At 38.3% G+C, this 16,735-nt stretch overlaps 1 protein-coding gene across 2 annotated transcripts in view; it reads left to right on the top strand.

Annotated features, from left to right (window-relative positions):
• Positions 1–16,735, top strand: part of SRGAP1 (SLIT-ROBO Rho GTPase activating protein 1) — a 278,005-nt gene that overhangs the window by 229,677 nt on the left and 31,593 nt on the right. For both annotated transcript variants that reach the window (XM_068562033.1, XM_068562032.1), the window contains exon 15: positions 483–617. In XM_068562033.1, the coding sequence (XP_068418134.1) occupies positions 483–617 (135 nt within the window). The remainder of the gene's footprint in view (positions 1–482; positions 618–16,735) is intronic.

The raw sequence follows: 16,735 nt of genomic DNA on the forward strand, positions 1-16,735 counted from the left end.
TCGGTATTCACAATTAGGTGAATCCTGTAGTATTTCTGATAAATTTTGCTGATCCATACAGCATAGCCAGACAGACCTATATTGTTTCTTTTTCCCAGTAGAATAAGAAACACAGAATATAGTATTTGAATTTATGTCAACCTAAGATAACAGATTTTAGCTTTAAAAAGAGAAAAGTTGGGTCCAATTATAAATCCCACAATATTTTATTTTAAGATTTAGGTAATTTGTAAGGGATTATTTGGTAGCATATGATAAAAAAAAAAAAGCTTTATTTTAACCAACTATTTTTAGGTTAATCATGGGGTAGGATATCTAAACCAGTTATTTTAATTTTAGTAACATATAATCTTCCATAAAACGTAATTAAAAGATACATGTATATATAGAAATCTGTGTGTGAGTATAGAAACATATTTTTGTTCAGAGATAAAAAGAGAAGCAATGTGCATGTAACTAATTTTTCTTTTTTTTTTTTTTAGGTGAAAACCCTTTGGCTGAGGAGCAGAGTAACCACGATATTAACTCAGTTGCTGGCGTTCTAAAGCTCTACTTCCGTGGGCTGGAAAACCCCCTCTTTCCTAAGGAAAGATTTAATGATCTGATTTCTTGTGTCAGTAAGTGGGCTTTTTTTTTTTTTTTTTTTTTAACAATTCTTTTCCCACTAGAATTATTTCACTAACCAATTTCCTGAAAAAGGCAGTGGCCCCCTCTCCCTGTATCTTCCTCCCCCACCATTACCCATCACCACCAAATTTCTGAGACCATTTGTTTTCTCTCTGGATCCAGTGTGAGTCATCTTCCCAGCTGTGGCTTTGCCCTTCACTGGGTGGGCTCTGCTCCTAAACATTCCTCGGGCTCCATAGAGCCCGAGAGCTTCCCCGTTAGTATCTGGGATAGAGCAGAGAGGCAGGTGCCAACCAGCTGAAGGTGAGGAGGAGGCTGTAAGCATGGAAATGTAACTCCTTTTTGGCTTTTGGTTTTTGGTTTGCTCCACTGATCTTAAGAGTAGGGTAATTTATCCATCTTTGAATGTTACTTCAAGAAAGAAGGTAAAAGGTGGGGACTTCCCTGGTAGTGCAGTGGATAAGACTCTGCAATCCCAATGCAGGGGGGTCTGGGTTCAATCCCTGGTTAGGGAACTAGATCCCACACGCATGCCGCAACTAAGAGTTCGCATGCCACAACTAAGGAGCCCACGTGCTGCAGCTAAGACCCTGTGCAACCAAATAAGTAATTTTTTTAAAAAAAGAAGAAGGTAAAAGGAGATAAATGATCATTATTACAGTGCAGGAATAGCAGGTGGTAATTATCTGTCAGTGGGCATCCCCAGCTAATAGGCAGAGTTGCTCTGGGACCATGTATGATATACTGTGAAACCCATAATCAGCAGCAGAGTAAAGCATTGCTGTTTTCTTCCGGGGGTGGGGAGCTCTTGACACTACAGGAAGGAAGGTGAAAATAATGGTACTGAGAATTAGGTATTTAACCTCAGTCACGTCCCATACATCTATCAATGTAGTGTCCTTTAAGTCCAAATTCCTGGGCAAGGGTGTAGAGCTGACTTAAATCACTTAGTGAGGGCTTTCATGAGAATCAAACTTTACTCTAATGAACAAACCTCCTCTCCCAAATCACCCACCTGAATCAACAGGTCCAGTGGACCTCAGAAAATCTCTCTACTCACCCTTCCTTCCCCATTCCCGTCACCAGTGCCTTGGTTTCTCACTGGGAGACCCTATGTGTAGGTTTTGCCCTCTTTCCTTACCTCTCAAGCCCAGCTAGATTCAAAAGGGCAAATCGAGTGTTACATTACCACTACCGCACCACCCCGTTTAAAACCTATTTCAGTATTTCCCACCTGAAAATAAACTCCTTGGTGTGGCAAATTCACAGAATGAAATTCTTCCTCTCCTTGATCTCTCTCCCTCTATGCACTCATCTCCTGCCGACTACCCTATTGCCTTTCTTTTCTTTCTCTCTTTATTTATTTTTGGCTGCGTTGGGTCTTTGCTGCTGCGCGTGGGCTTTCTCTAATTGCGGCAAGCGGGGGCTACTCTTCTTTGTGATGCGCGGGCTTCTCGTTGTGGTAGCTTCTCTTGTTGAAGAGCATGGGCTTTAGGCGTGCGGGCTTCAGTAGTTATGCCTCGCGGGCTCTAGAGCGCAGGCTCAGTAGTTGTGGCGCACGGGCCTAGGTGCTCCGCGGCATGTGGGATCTTCCCAGACCAGGGCTCGAACCCGTGTCCCCTGTGTTGGCAGGCGGATTCTCAACCACTGCGCCACCAGAGAAGCCCCCTTACTGCCTTTCGATTTCAACAATAGCAACCTGCAGGCACGCCAGGCCATTTCCCACCTCCATGCCTTTGCCTGTGCTGTTTCATCTGCTGTCCCTGACAGCCATTTGACATCCACTAGGAAGGGTTTATTTGCTGAACTGGCACTCCTCCCAGACTGCCATCCTCCCTAGTACCCGAGGCAACGTTAGTCACTTTCTCCTCTACTAATATTCCATTGTATACATATGTCTATAATTTTTCTTAAAGCCCCGCATTACAATTACGTTGAACCTCTCTGTCTCCCTCTACTACAGGGAGTTTAGGGAAGAGGCTAAGAACGTAGGTTCCAGACTCAAACAGCCTAGGTTCAAATCCTAGGTCCACATTGCTCCGCACGTTTCTTAACCTCTCTGCACCTCAGTTTCATCATCTCTACAATAGGGAGAACATTAGTCCATATAGAATTAAATGAGTTAATACATGTAAAGTGCCAAGAAGAGTGCCCAGCGTGGACTAGGTTCAATGAAATGCCTACATTTAGCTCCGTGGGCGTGTGAGGTCTTGATGGATTATTCCGTTTTGTAGCTCCAACACTTGGCATAGTTAATTCCAGGCATGTGGTGAGTGAAGAATTCATAGTTGTTAAACAGAAGTGAAATGAAAAGTCAAAATTCCACCAAAATTATTTGGTTGGCATCCACGCTTGAAGTCCTAGATCTCATTGGGTATGAACTCCCTGGTCATAATTACCTCCACCCCCGCCCCATACAGTCTGTTGCGTGTGTGGGATTCAGAAGTGTGCCTGCGTGTCCATTCCAAGGCCCTCGCGTAGCCTGAGTCATCACAGCAGCCTCTGACTCAGCTGGAGAGAACTGAGAAGGTGTCACACTTCTGGAATTCTCCTTTGGCCATGTGCAAAGATTTCCCTCACCAGCTTGGCCAGACAGTTGAAATCTGCAAAAATTATAAGCACTCTCTAACGTTCAGTGGTTTTCTAGGTACACACATCGTGAACATTTATGTTTACATATGCCAGCTGGATAAAGCCCATTGGGCTGCATTGTCACTTACTACTGCAAAATCACATCACACTTTCATTAGATGAGAAATATTATTTAATTGTGGTTATTAAAAGCTGAAGCCTTAGAGTCAGAAAGATCTAGGTTCAAATCCTAGCTTCACCCCTTAACAACTTTGTAACCTTGGGCAGAGATCAATATTTAATCTTTTTAAATATCTGTTTCTTTATCTACTTCATAGAGTCTGTGTGTATAAAGGAGATAATCCATACTAAGCGTTTATAGCATCATGCCTGGCACATAATGAGCCTAAGTATATGTTGCTAGCTGTCATCATTACAACTATTACAACTACTCCTACCACAAACTCAGGTCACATATGCCAGTACCTGGGTCAGCCATTTACCAGTCTGTCTGTCCGGCAAACATATGTGTTTCTCTGCCATAATTACTTCACGTGCATTTAGAAATGATGTTAACTTAACCCAGAAGTTGTGTTGGTTCCAGCATGATTTTTCCCAGCACAGTAAATGTTTTGTAACGATCCAAGACAGGCTTTCTCAAAATTAAATACGAAGCAAAATAGGAAGAACATAAGGGAAAAAAAGGAAAATCTACAGAAATATCTTTCTTTTTTTTTTAACATCTTTATGGGAGTATAATTGCTTTACAGTGGTGTGTTAGTTTCTGCTGTATAACAAAGTGAATCAGCTATACATAAACATATATCCCCATATCTCCTCCCTCTTACATTTCCCTCCCACCCTCCCTCTCCCACCCCTCTAGGTGGACACAAAGCACCGAGCTGATTTCCCTGTGCTATGTGGCTGCTTCCCACTAGCTATCTCTTTTACATTTGGTAGTGTATATAAGTCCATGCCACTCTCTCACTTCGTCCCACCTTATCTTTCCCCCTCCCCATGTCCTCAAGTCCATTCTCTACGTCTGCGTCTTTATACCTGTCCTGCCCCTAGGTTCTTCAGAACCATTTTCTTTCTTTCTTTTTTTTAGATTCCATATATATGTGTTAGCCTACGGTATTTGTTTTCCTCTTTCTGACTTACTTCACTCTGTGTGACAGTCTCTAGGTCCATCCACCTCACTACAAATAACTCAATTTCATCTCTTTTTATGGCTGAGTAATATTCCATTGTATATATGTGCCACATCTTCTTTATCCATTCATCTGTTGATGGACACTTAGGTTGCTCCATGTCCTGGCTATTGTAAATAGAGCTGCAACGAACATTGTGGTACATGACTCTTTTTGAATTATGGTTTTCTCAGGGTATATGCCCAGTAGTGGGATTACTGGGTCGTATGCTAGTTCTATTTTTAGTTTTTTAAGGAACCTCCATACTGTTCTCCATAGTGGCTGTATCAATTGACATTCCCACCAACAGTGCAAGAGGGTTCCCTTTTCTCCACACCCTCTCCAGCATTTATTGTTTATAGATTTTTTGATGATGGCCATTCTGACCAGTGTGAGGTGATACTCATTGTAGGTTTGATTTGCACTTCTCTAATGATCAGTGATGTTGAGCATCCTTTCATGTGTTTGTTGGCCATCTGTATATCTTCTTTGGAGAAATGTCTTTTTAGGTCTTCTGCCCATTTTTGGATTGGGTTGTTTGTTTTTTTGATATTGAGCTGCCTGTATATTTTGGAGATTAATCCTTTGTCCATTGATTTGTTTGCAAATATTTTCTCCCATTCTGAGGGTTGTCTTTTCGTCTTGTTTATGGTTTCCTTTGCTCTGCAAAAGCTTTTAAGTTTCATTAGGTCCCATTTGTTTATTTTTGTTTTTATTTCCATTTCTCTAGGAGGTGGGTCTAAAAGGATCTTGCTGTGATGTATGTCATAGAGTGTTCTGCCTATGTTTTCCTCTAAGACTTTTATAGTGTCTGGCCTTACATTTAGGTCTTTAATCCATTTTGAGTTTATTTTCGTGTATGGTGTTAGGGAGTGTTCTAATTTCATTCTTTCACATGTAGCTGTCCAGTTTTCCCAGCACCACTTATTGAAGAGGCTGTCTTTTCTCCATTGCATATTCTTGCCTCCTTTATCAAAGATAAGGTGACCATATGTGCGTGGGTTTATCTCTGGGCTTTCTTTCCTGTTCCATTGATCTATATTTCTGTTTTTGTGCCAGTACCATACTGTCTTGATTACTGCAGATTTGTAGTATACTCTGAAGTCCAGGAGCCTGATTCCTCCAGCTCCGTTTTTCTTTCTCAAGATTGCTTTGGCTAGTCGGGGTCTTTTGTGTTTCCATACAAATTGTGAAATTTTTTGTTCTAGTTCTGTGAAAAAGGCCATTGGTAGTTTGATAGGGATTGCATTGAATCTGTAGATTGCTTTGGGTACTATAGTCATTTTCACAGTGTTGATTCTTCCAATCCAAGAACATGGTATATCTCTCCATCTGTTGGTATCATCTTTAATTTCTTTCATCAGTGTCTTATAATTCTCTGAGTATAGGTCTTTTGTCTCCTTGGGTAGGTTTATTCCTAGGTATTTTATTCTTTTTGTTGCAGTGGTAAATGGGAGTGTTTCCTTACTTTCTCTTTCAGATTTTTCATCATTAGTGTATAGGAATGCAAGAGATATCTGTGCATTAATTTTATATCATACTACTTTACCAAATTCATTGATTAGCTCTAGTAGTTTTCTGGTAGCATCTTTGGGATTCTCTATGTATAGTATCATGTCATCTGCAAACAGTGACAGTTTTACTTCTTTTCCGATTTGGATTCCTTTTATTTCTTTTTCTTCTCTGATTGCTGTGGCTAAAACTTCCAAAACTATGTTGAATAATAGTGGTGAGAGTGGGCAACCTTGTCTCGTTCCTGATCTTAGTGGAAATGTTTTCAGTTTTTCACTATTGAGAACGATGTTGGCTGTGGGTTTGTCATATATGGCCTTTATTATGTTGAGGTAGGTTCCCTCTATGCCTACTTTCTGGAGGGCTTTTTATCATAAATGGATGTTCAATTTTGTTGAAAGCTTTTTCTGCATCTATTGAGATGATCATATGGTTTTTCTCCTTCAGTTTGTTAATATGGTTTACCACATTGATTGATTTGCATATATTGAAGAATCCTTGCATTCCTGGGATAAACCCCACTTGATCATGGTGTATGATCCTTTTAATGTGCTGTTGGATTGTGTTTGCTAATATTTTGTGGAGGATTTTTGCATCTATGTTCATCAGTGTTATTGGTCTGTAGTTTTCTTTTTTTGTGACATCTTTGGTTTTGGTATCAGGGTGATGGTGGCCTTATAGAATGAGTTTGGGAGTGTTCCTCCCTCTGCCATATTTTGATAGAGTTTGAGAAGGATAGGTGTTAGCTCTTCTCTAAATGTTTGACAGAACTCGCCTGTGAAGCCATCTGGTCCTGGGCTTTTGTTTGTTGGAAGATTTTTAATCACAGTTTCAATTTCAGTGCTTGTGATTGGTCTGTTTATATTTTCTATTTCTTCCTGGTTCAGTCTCGGAAGGTTGTGCATATCTAAGAATCTGTCCATTTCTTCCAGGTTGTCCATTTTATTGGCATATAGTTGCTTGTAGTAATCTCTCATGATCCTTTGTATTTCTGCAGTGTCAGTTGTTACTTCTCCTTTTTCATTTCTAATTCTATTGATTTGAGTCTTCTCCCTTTTTTTCTTGATGAGTCTGGCTAATGGTTTATCAATTTTGTTTATCTTCTTAAAGAACTAGCTTTTAGTTTTATTGATTTTGCTATCATTTCCTTCATTTCTTTTTCATTTATTTCTGATCTGATCTTTATGATTTCTTTCCTTCTGCTAACTTTGGGGTTTTTTTGTTCTTCTTTCTCTAATTGCTTTAGGTGTAGGGTTAGGTTGTTTATTTGCGGTGTTTCTTGTTTCTTAAGGTAGGATTGTATTGCTATAAACTTCCCTCTTAGAACTGCTTTGGCTGCATCCTGTAGGTTTTGGGTTGTCGTGTTTTCATTGTCATTTGTTTCTAGGTATTTTTTTATTTCCTCTTTGACTTCTTCACTGATCTCTTGGTTATTTAGTAGTATATTGTTTAGTCTCCATGTGTTTGTATTTTTTACAGATTTTTTCCTGTAAGTGATATCTAGTCTCATAGCGTTGAGGTCAGAAAAGATACTTCATACGATTTCAATTTTCTTAAATTTACCAAGGCTTGATTTGTGACCCACGATATGGTCTATCTTGGAGAATGTTCCATGAGCACTTGAGAAGAAAGTATTGTGTTGTTTTGGGATCGAATGTCCTATAAATATCTATTAAGTCCATCTTGTTTAATGTATCATTTAAAGCTTGTGTTCCCTATTTATTTTCATTTTGGATGATCTGTCCATTGGTGAAAGTGGGGTGTCAAAGTCCCCTACTATGATTGTGTTACTGTCGATTTCCCCTTTTATGGCTGTTAGCATTTGCCTTAAGTATTGAGGTGCTCCTATGTTGGGTGCATAAATATTTACAATTGTTATGTCTTCTTCTTGGATTGATCCCTTGATCATTATGTAGTGTCCTTCTTTGTCTCTTTTAATAGCCTTTATTTTTAAAGCCTATTTTGTCTGATATGAGAAGTGCTACTCCAACTTTCTTCTGATTTCCATTTGCATGGAATATCTTTTTCCATCCCCTCACTTTCAGTCTGTATGTGTCCCTAGGTCTGAAGTGGGTCTCTTGTAGACAGCATATATATGGGTCTTGTTTTTGTATCCATTCAGCCAGTCTGTGTCTTACGGTTGGAGCATTTAATCCATTTACAGTTAAGGTAGTTATCGATATGTGTGTTCCTATTACCATTTTCTTAATCGTTTTGGGTTTGTTATTTGGGTTTGTCTTTTCCTTTATCTGTGTTTCCTGCCTAGAGAAGTTCCTTTAGCATTTGTTGTAGAGCTGGTTTGGTGGTGCTGAATTCTCTTAGCTTTTGCTTGTCTGTAAAGCTTTTAATTTCCCCATCAAATCTGAATGAGATCCTTGCTGGGTAGAGTAATGTTGGTTGTAAGTTTTTCTCTTTCATCACTTTAAATATGTCCTGCCACTCCCTTCTGGCTTGCAGAGTTTCTGCTGAAAGATCAGCTGTTAATCTTATGGAGATTCCCCTGTATGTTATTTGTTGCTTTTCCCTTGCTGCTTTTAATATTTTTTCTTTGTATTTAATTTTTTTAAATTAATTTATTTATTTTTGGCCGCATCGTGTCTTTGTTGCTGCACGTGGTCTTTCTCTAGTTGCGGCCTGCGGGGGCTACTCTTCATTGCAGTGCGCGAGCCCCTCATTGCGGTAGCCTCTCGTTGCGGAGCACGGGCTCTAGGCGCGCGGGCTTCAGTAGTTGTGGCTCGCGGGCTTCAGTAGTTGTGGCTCGCGGACCCCAGAGCACAGGCTCAGCAGTTGTGGCGCACGGGCCTAGTTGCTCCGCGGCATTGGGATCCTCCCGGACCAGGGCTCGAACCTGTGTCCCCTGCATTGGCAGGCGGATTCTCAACCACTGCGCCACCAGGGAAGCCCTGTATTTAATTTTTGATAGCTTGATTAATATGTGTCTTGGTGTGTTTCTCCTTGGATTTGTCCTGTATGGGACTCTCTCTGCTTCCTGGACTTAATTGACTATTTCCTTTCCCATATTAGGGAAGTTTTCAACTATAATCTCTTCAAATATTTTCTCAGTCCCTTTCTTTTTCTCTTCTTCTGGGACCCCTATAATTCGAATGTTGGTGCATTTAATGTTGTCCCAGAGGTCTCTGAGACTGTCCTCAATTCTTTTCATTCTTTTTTCTTTATTCTGCTCTGCAGTAGTTATTTCCACTATTTTATCTTCCAGGTCACTTATCCGTTCTTCTGCCTCAGTTATTCTGCTATTGATCCCTTCTAGAGAATTTTTAATTTCATTTATTGTGTTGTTCATCTTTGTTTGTTTGCTCTTTAGTTCTTCTAGGTCCTTGTTAATCGTTTCTTGTATTTCCTCCATTCTATTTCCAAGATTTTGGATCACCTTTACTATCATTACTCTGAATTCTTTCCAGGTAGGCCGCCTATTTCCTCTTCATTTGTTTGGTCTGGTGGGTTTTTACCTTGCTCCTTCATCTGCTGTGTGTTTCTCTGTCTTCTCATTTTGCTTAACTTACTGTGTTTGGGGTCTCCTTTTTGCAGGCTGCAGGTTCGTAGTTTCTGTTGTTTTTGGTGTCTGCCCCCAGTGGGTAAGGTTGGTTCAGTGGGTTGTGTAGGCTTCTTGGTGGAGGGGACTAGTACCTGTGTTCTGGTGGATGAGGCTGGCTCTTGTCTTTCTGGTGGGCAGAACCACATCCGGTGGTGTGTTTGGAGGTGTCTGTGAACTTATTATGATTTTAGGCAGCCTCTCTGCTAATGGATGGGGTTGTGTTCCTGTCTTGCTAGTTGTTTGGCATAGGGTGTCCAGCACTGTAGCTTGCTGGTCGTTGAGTGGAGCTGGGTCTTAGTGTTGAGTTGGAGATCTCAGAGAGCTTTTGCCATTTGATATTACGTGGGACCGGGAGGTCTCTGGTGGCCCAATGTCCTGAACTCGGCTCTCCCACCTCAGAGGCTCAGGCCTGACACCCGGCTGGAGCACCAAGACTCTGTCAGCCACCTAGCCATTGAAGAGGTAGGTCCAGGTCCAGGAAGAAGCCCAGCTCTACAGTTCCTCCTCCAACACTCTTGATTTAGCCCTCTAAGCATCCAGTGAGGAACAGTGACCGGGGTGCTCTGGCAGTCTGAGCAGTTGTCTTCCGACTCCAGTCCCATCTTTCTAAACTCTCGAGATATCTTTCTTTTATGCAAGGAGTGCCTTATATGAAATGCTGCAGGTGCAAATAAAGAAGCTGCAGAGACATTTCCCCCTGTATTTAAACAATGGATTAATGAAAAAAATGGGTTAATATCCTTGGGCTAATTTTTATGAAAATAGTCTCTAGTGTAAATGAATACCCTCCAGGACCGACATCTCATAGAAGCAGGAGTCCACGGGGGTTAAGGCCACTAAGGATGCTAGGTGCACACACCAGTAGAGATTTAACTTGCTAGTAATTTAAATAGTATTTTTAATGTTTTTGTTAGTGCTCTAATTACAGAGTTTAGTAGATGTTGAATAGTCTGTCCCAACCCTACATTATTATAAGTCCTATTATTTTTAGTGCATAATTTTGCAGAATGGGATGTTTTTCAAGAACACTTACTGGCACTATATATAACAACCCCCTTTCTTCCAACATCTAATCTATTTAAAAGGGGGTTCCTGGCTATTATTGATTTATCTTTAGGCATGCATTTTCTCTTACCATGTGACCATGATATATCTGTTTTTTCTTGGATTGTCTATGAATTATTTGAAAATGGCATAATATGTCATTCATGATTATATCCTTTCATTGATATTACAAATTTTTAATGATTTGGACTGTTGATTAATTGCCTACAATGTTGCAAAACTTTCTCAGGATTCAAAGACTTGATTTTTGCATTCAGGAGGTTTAAAATCTACTAGAGGAGATAAGATATTTACAAAGAAATGCAATCTAAGTATGTGATAGAAGCAAAAGATTTAGAAATGTTAGCGCAGAGAGAGAGAGGTTTCATGGAGATCGATTGCTTTGTCCATGTCATCTTCTAGCATCACCATAATTGGATTTGATTTTCCCTATTAAGGTAATTTCATGTGATAGTTATATTGTATAGAAAAAGCTCCCTTTTCATCTTTTCTAAGAGTTTGCATAAGTCTCTGGAACACCTACTACCTTTTGCTTACCTACTTTTGAATTGTTTGGGGAAAGATTTGTGTGTGTGTGTGGTGAGCTATTATTGTGCCATTTTTATGCCCCTAAATACCACGTTCTTTGGAAGCTTGCTCGCAAGTGTAGTAAAAGGGAATTTGTCTTAGCATTCTCTCTCTCTCTTTCTTTTTTTTTTTTAATGTGCACTATTCATCCCCAATTCACTATAAATTTCTTTTTAAAAATTACTTATCTAGATGAAGACATCAAAGGCAATCTAAATTTGAAATAAGCTTGATAGTATCTCCATTTCTCACCCAAGGATTTTTGGTTTTTGTTTTTGTTTTTTTTGTAAACCATCCACTTTGTGAATGGTTTTGTGAATGCTCCAGATCATACCCACACAGTCTGGGCAGCTTCTGAAATGTCCGTGTACTGTGGCTCTGGGGTTCCCTAGGGCATAGATCCAAGTGACTTGCTCTAGTAGACCTGCTCAAGCAATTCATGGTTTTTCCTGACTGCCTTGGGGCTGTGAACCCAGAGGAAACATTTGCACTTCATTATGTGTTATCATAATGTGTTATTATTTAGGGGACTGTTTGGACACAAGCAAACTCTTTTTGTAGGAGGGCGGATTTTTTACCTATCACCAAACCAACATGTAGTCATTGTAGAAAACTTGAAAAATATTTAAAAAGCACATAGAACAAAATACTGTCATCCATAATGCCACTGCCCAAAGAGAATCAATAGTGTGTACGCATTCTGATCGTTTATATTCATATACACACACAACTGTTTTTTTAATTTATTTTTTTATTGAAGTATAGTTGAATTACACTGTTGTGTTCATTACTGCCGTACAGCAAAGTGACTCAAGTTATACATATATATACATTCTTTTTCATATTCTTTTCCATTATGGTTTATCACAGGATATTGAATATAGTTGCCTGTGCTATACAGTAGGACCTTGTTGTTTATCCATTCTGTATATAACAGTTTACATCTCCTAATCCCAGACTCCCACTCCTACCCTCTCCCACCTCCCTCCCCCTTGGCAATCACCAGTCTATCATCTATGTCCCTGATTTTGTTTCTGTTTCATAAATAGGTTCATTTGTGTCATATTTTAGATTCCACATATAAGTGATACCCTATGGCATTTGTCTTTCTCTTTCTGACTTACTTCACGTAGTATGATAATCTCTAGTTGCACCCATGTTGCTGCAAATGGCATTATTTCATTCTTTTTTATGGTTGAGTAGTGTTCCATTGTGTATATGTACCACATCTTCTTTATCCATTCATCTGTCCATGGACATTTAGGTCACAATTGTTTTTAAAAGCCAAAGTGGTATAAATCCCCACTTGCCCATGCTGTCTTTGGAATTGACCCCAGTTCTAGACTGAGGTCTCTTTTCCCATATTGCAATAGCTTCTAAATAAAATCTGTTTTTACCACTTTAAAAAAAAACAAAAAACAAAGCGGAACTGTACTCTCCTATTTGTAACCTACCTTCTTTTTGACTTATTTATTGTAGAAAATTTCAAACATCTACAAAAGGATACAGAAAGATATATTTATTTATAAATAATATAAATATAAATAATCACCCCGCTTTAACAATTTCCATTTCGTAACCAGTCTTGTCCCACGTATAGTATACCCCTTGTATCATCCCTCTGACATCGATCATTTCATCTGTGTGTGTGTCTCTGGGAAATGACAGTTCTTTTCTTTTTTTATACAACATAGCCATAATACTATTCTCATACCTTAAAACAATAACAGTAATTCCTTAAAATCATCAAATAGCCAATCAGTGCTTTTTAAAAATAATTGTTTAATATGCAACTAATATGTGATTACTGTAGAAAAATTAGAAAATAAGTAAAACAGATCATCTATAATTCTTCTGCACAAAGATAATATTAACCTTTTTAATATCTTCCCATATTTTTTTCCATATATATATACCTATGTACTTTTTAAAGCAGCTTATTGAGACACAATTCTCATACCATACAATTTATCCATTAACGTTTGCAATTCAGTGGTTTTAGTATATTCACAGGATTATGAAAATCACCACAATCAATTTTAGAACACTTTCCTGACTCCAGAAAGAAATCCCAATTAGCAAACACTTCCCATTTACTCATAACCACCACCAACCTCAGCCCTAGACAACCACTAATCTACTTTCTCTATATTTACCTATTCTGGCCATTTCATATAAATGGAATTATACAGTATGTGGTCTTTTGCGACTGGATTAATTCATTTAGCATGTTTTCAAGGTTCATCCATGTTGTAGCGTGTGTCAGTACTTTTTTAATTGTCAAATAATATTCCATTATGTAGATATACCATAACTACATACCTTTGATAAAAACTGTATCATACCAAATGACTGCTAGTGAATGTAAGATTTCTTTTAGAGATGATGAAAATGTTCTATAATTGACTGACATTATGGTTGCTCAATTATGAGTGTACTAAAGACCACTGAATTATACACTTCAAATACGTGAATTATATCTCAATAAATCTGTTATTAAAAATTATAACATATTTGCTTTTTTAAACTTTTTAAATTTAATGATGTTATTAACATTTTTCCCACATCACTAAGTATTTCTCAAAACATAGTTTTTAGTGTCCATATAATGGTTTTTATTTAACAAATCGCCTAGTTTTAGAAATTTAGGTTGTTTCCAGTGATTTTGCAATTATACAAAAATACCATGATGAGCCTCTTGGTACATAAATCTGTTTGCCCGTATCTGATCGTTTTATGTAAAAATCTTTTGAACTCTTCCTGGCGCTCCAGTGTATGTTTTTGTTGCTAAAAATTCTTTCGGCTTTACTGCCATACATGGTAGTTTTCTCTCTGAACTCTATAAATTTCTGTTTCATGCCTCATAGTGATTTTCTCAAAGATTCCTTTTCTCCTTAAAAATGTTTAATAGGCTTAGTATTGGAACTGAACAGGTAAGGTTTCCTAGGCTAAGACTCAGTTTCTTTACTAACTTCAATATGGTAATTCAGCAGAAGGAGAGACATTATTTATATATTTATGTCTACAGTGTTGCTAGTTAACTAGGAAAGAACACAATGGCTTAATTCACAGAATTCAAATCTATTAATGGTTAATTAGAGAGATTTACAAGCAGTTCATTTCTTACCTAGAAGAACAGCTGGTAAATCATCTCAAGGCTAAGCTAAGATCCATCCAAATGTACTAGAACATCTGTTTTTCTCTTTTCCTTTTATTCGCACACATACACTATTACACACAACTGATTGATACCTTGACATTATTAGAACCTAGCACTGAACCTGAAAAATACCCTGGAACTGTTAAATTCCCCTTGATTACTGCTTGTTGGGCTATGGAGCTCAGAAATATTTGTGTACCCGCTCTTACATAAGCCATTTCTAAATATGGCCATCAAGGAATTTCCTTCCCTGTCTTTATACGTAAGGATAAATTTGCATCTTGTGTTATCTTACTTGTTTTCTGACAAACACTTTTACAAATAGTGCCACAGAAGAACTGATATTTTCAGAGGAATGGCCATTAGAACTTTTTGCCGTTTTCTGAATTCACTTTGTGTTTGGTGGTGAATTTTCCACACAAGTTTACATAGATGTGTCAAACCCCCATGCTGTGAAGTTGGCATCCTGACATGGGAACCTTGCAATGCTAGGGAAAGAACATAAATTAGCCTAGGGAGCTTTGAGCATGTGACCGAGATTGGATGAATGCCACTTTTACCTAATTACATGAGATGCTGAAACGTGGAAACAAAGGCCATCATAAAAGAAATCCAGATGAAATACTGATTTTCCTCACTGATGACTTTTCTGAGGAGAAGAAAAGATCCATCTTTTCATGCAGCATAAAACTGTGAAAGACCATGTATTGCCACACTCAGAGCCAGGGGGGAATGCACGTTAATCGGAGTATCTGTAGCAACCATAAATTTTGACCCGCTAACTGGACTCAGGAGAGTTCATGAGTCATTTGCACGAGAGTGCGATTCCTGTAGGATGCGTGCTGCAAGCCTGTTAAGCAGCCAGCCAGGTAACATCTGAGTCCTGCTCACAGCCATCGTGGTCTGGCCTTTGGGAGACATTGATTTGCTTCTGCTTCAGGAATGCCAGCAATTCTGTTTTGCTTTTGTTTATGAATGCCTGCCTCACATAATTTTATTTAGTCTTCTTGGTGTCACTTTTTTATATTCCTGTTGCTTTTCTCTCCTGAAATCTTCCTTTGCATCTCACAGAGCACCCCTCTGCCATTCTTTTTTTTATTGCAGTAAAATAGACACAATGTAAAATTTACCATTTTAATCATTTTTAAATGTACAGTTCAGTGGCATTAAATACGTTCACATTGTTTTGCAACTGTTACCACCATCCGTCTCCAGAATTTTTCTTATCATGCTGTACTGAGACTCTACCCATTAAACTCCTCCCTCCCTCTGGCTTCTGACAACCACCATTCTACTTTCTGTCTCTAGGAATTTGACTACTCTAGGTACCTCATATAAGAGGAATTATACAGTATTTATGTATGGCTTTTTGTGTCTGACTTAACTTCACTTAGCATAGCATCTTCAAGGTTTATCCTTGTTGTAGCATATATTAGAATTTCCTTCCTTTATAAGGCTGAATAATATTTCATTGTGTGTACATACCACATTTTGTTTATCCACTCATCCATCAATGGACATTTGGGTTATTTCCACCTCTTGGTTGTTATGAATAATGCTACTGTGAAATTGGTATGTAAGTATCTGTTCCCCAATTCTTTTTAAGTAAAAAAAAAAAAACTGCCTTTAAGGAGCAGGGGAACTGAGTTTAGAACTCAGAAATAGAAACAATAGGATCTTGAATTAAGATGAAGCCTCTTGGAAGTAATACCTGTATTCTCTTCTAGCCTAAAAATGACAGGCCCCCTATGGAATTTGACAAATATTAAAGATCAATACTACATTGAGTGGTTCCTTTTGCATCCTTTCCTTTCCTTTTGTGCTTTAACTCTGGGACCCCAAAACTAGCTTTAAGATGCTAAAACCCTCTCCCTGATAGCTGACCTTAACCTTAAAAAACTGAGGGGTAGTTGGAGAATCAGTAGACTTAACTCTTGAAACACTCCAGATCTTCTGTAAACAATAGTAAAAGTTTTTTGCTACTTTGTTCTTAATCATAACCCCTAAATGACTTTATATGTGGTTGGTAGAGAGTAAAGGGTATTGCCAATCAGGGGGCCCATTAATGGGACAGTTCCCTTTTACAATTTAATATTTACAGATATATATTAAACGTTGTAATTGTTTGGCTTGAGGTATGATATAAAATTATTTATGCAAATAGTTTTTTTAATGACCAAAGGAATAGATGATAATCTCAATGTTTACTTTTAATAATGGGTCATAATCTGTATAATTTCACCTTTGAGAGTTTTCGTTTGTTTTCTGAGATAGTCTTTCTATATACAAGTATGCTAAATCATCTTTTTATCTTTAACTTAAAGCAGCAACAAGTCATACTTTTTTAAAAAGTCAGTTATCTTAGATAATAAACTTTTAACCAGTTAATTTCAGATATGAAACAATAATCCAACTATGCCTAAACCTATATAGCATTTATAGATGCAAAATTCACTCCACCAAACTCTCAATGCCTTGCAAATCATCTGT

The sequence above is a fragment of the Eschrichtius robustus genome, chromosome 13 (assembly GCF_028021215.1).
Source record: "Eschrichtius robustus isolate mEscRob2 chromosome 13, mEscRob2.pri, whole genome shotgun sequence".
In the NCBI taxonomy this organism is placed as follows: Eukaryota; Metazoa; Chordata; class Mammalia; order Artiodactyla; family Eschrichtiidae; genus Eschrichtius; species Eschrichtius robustus.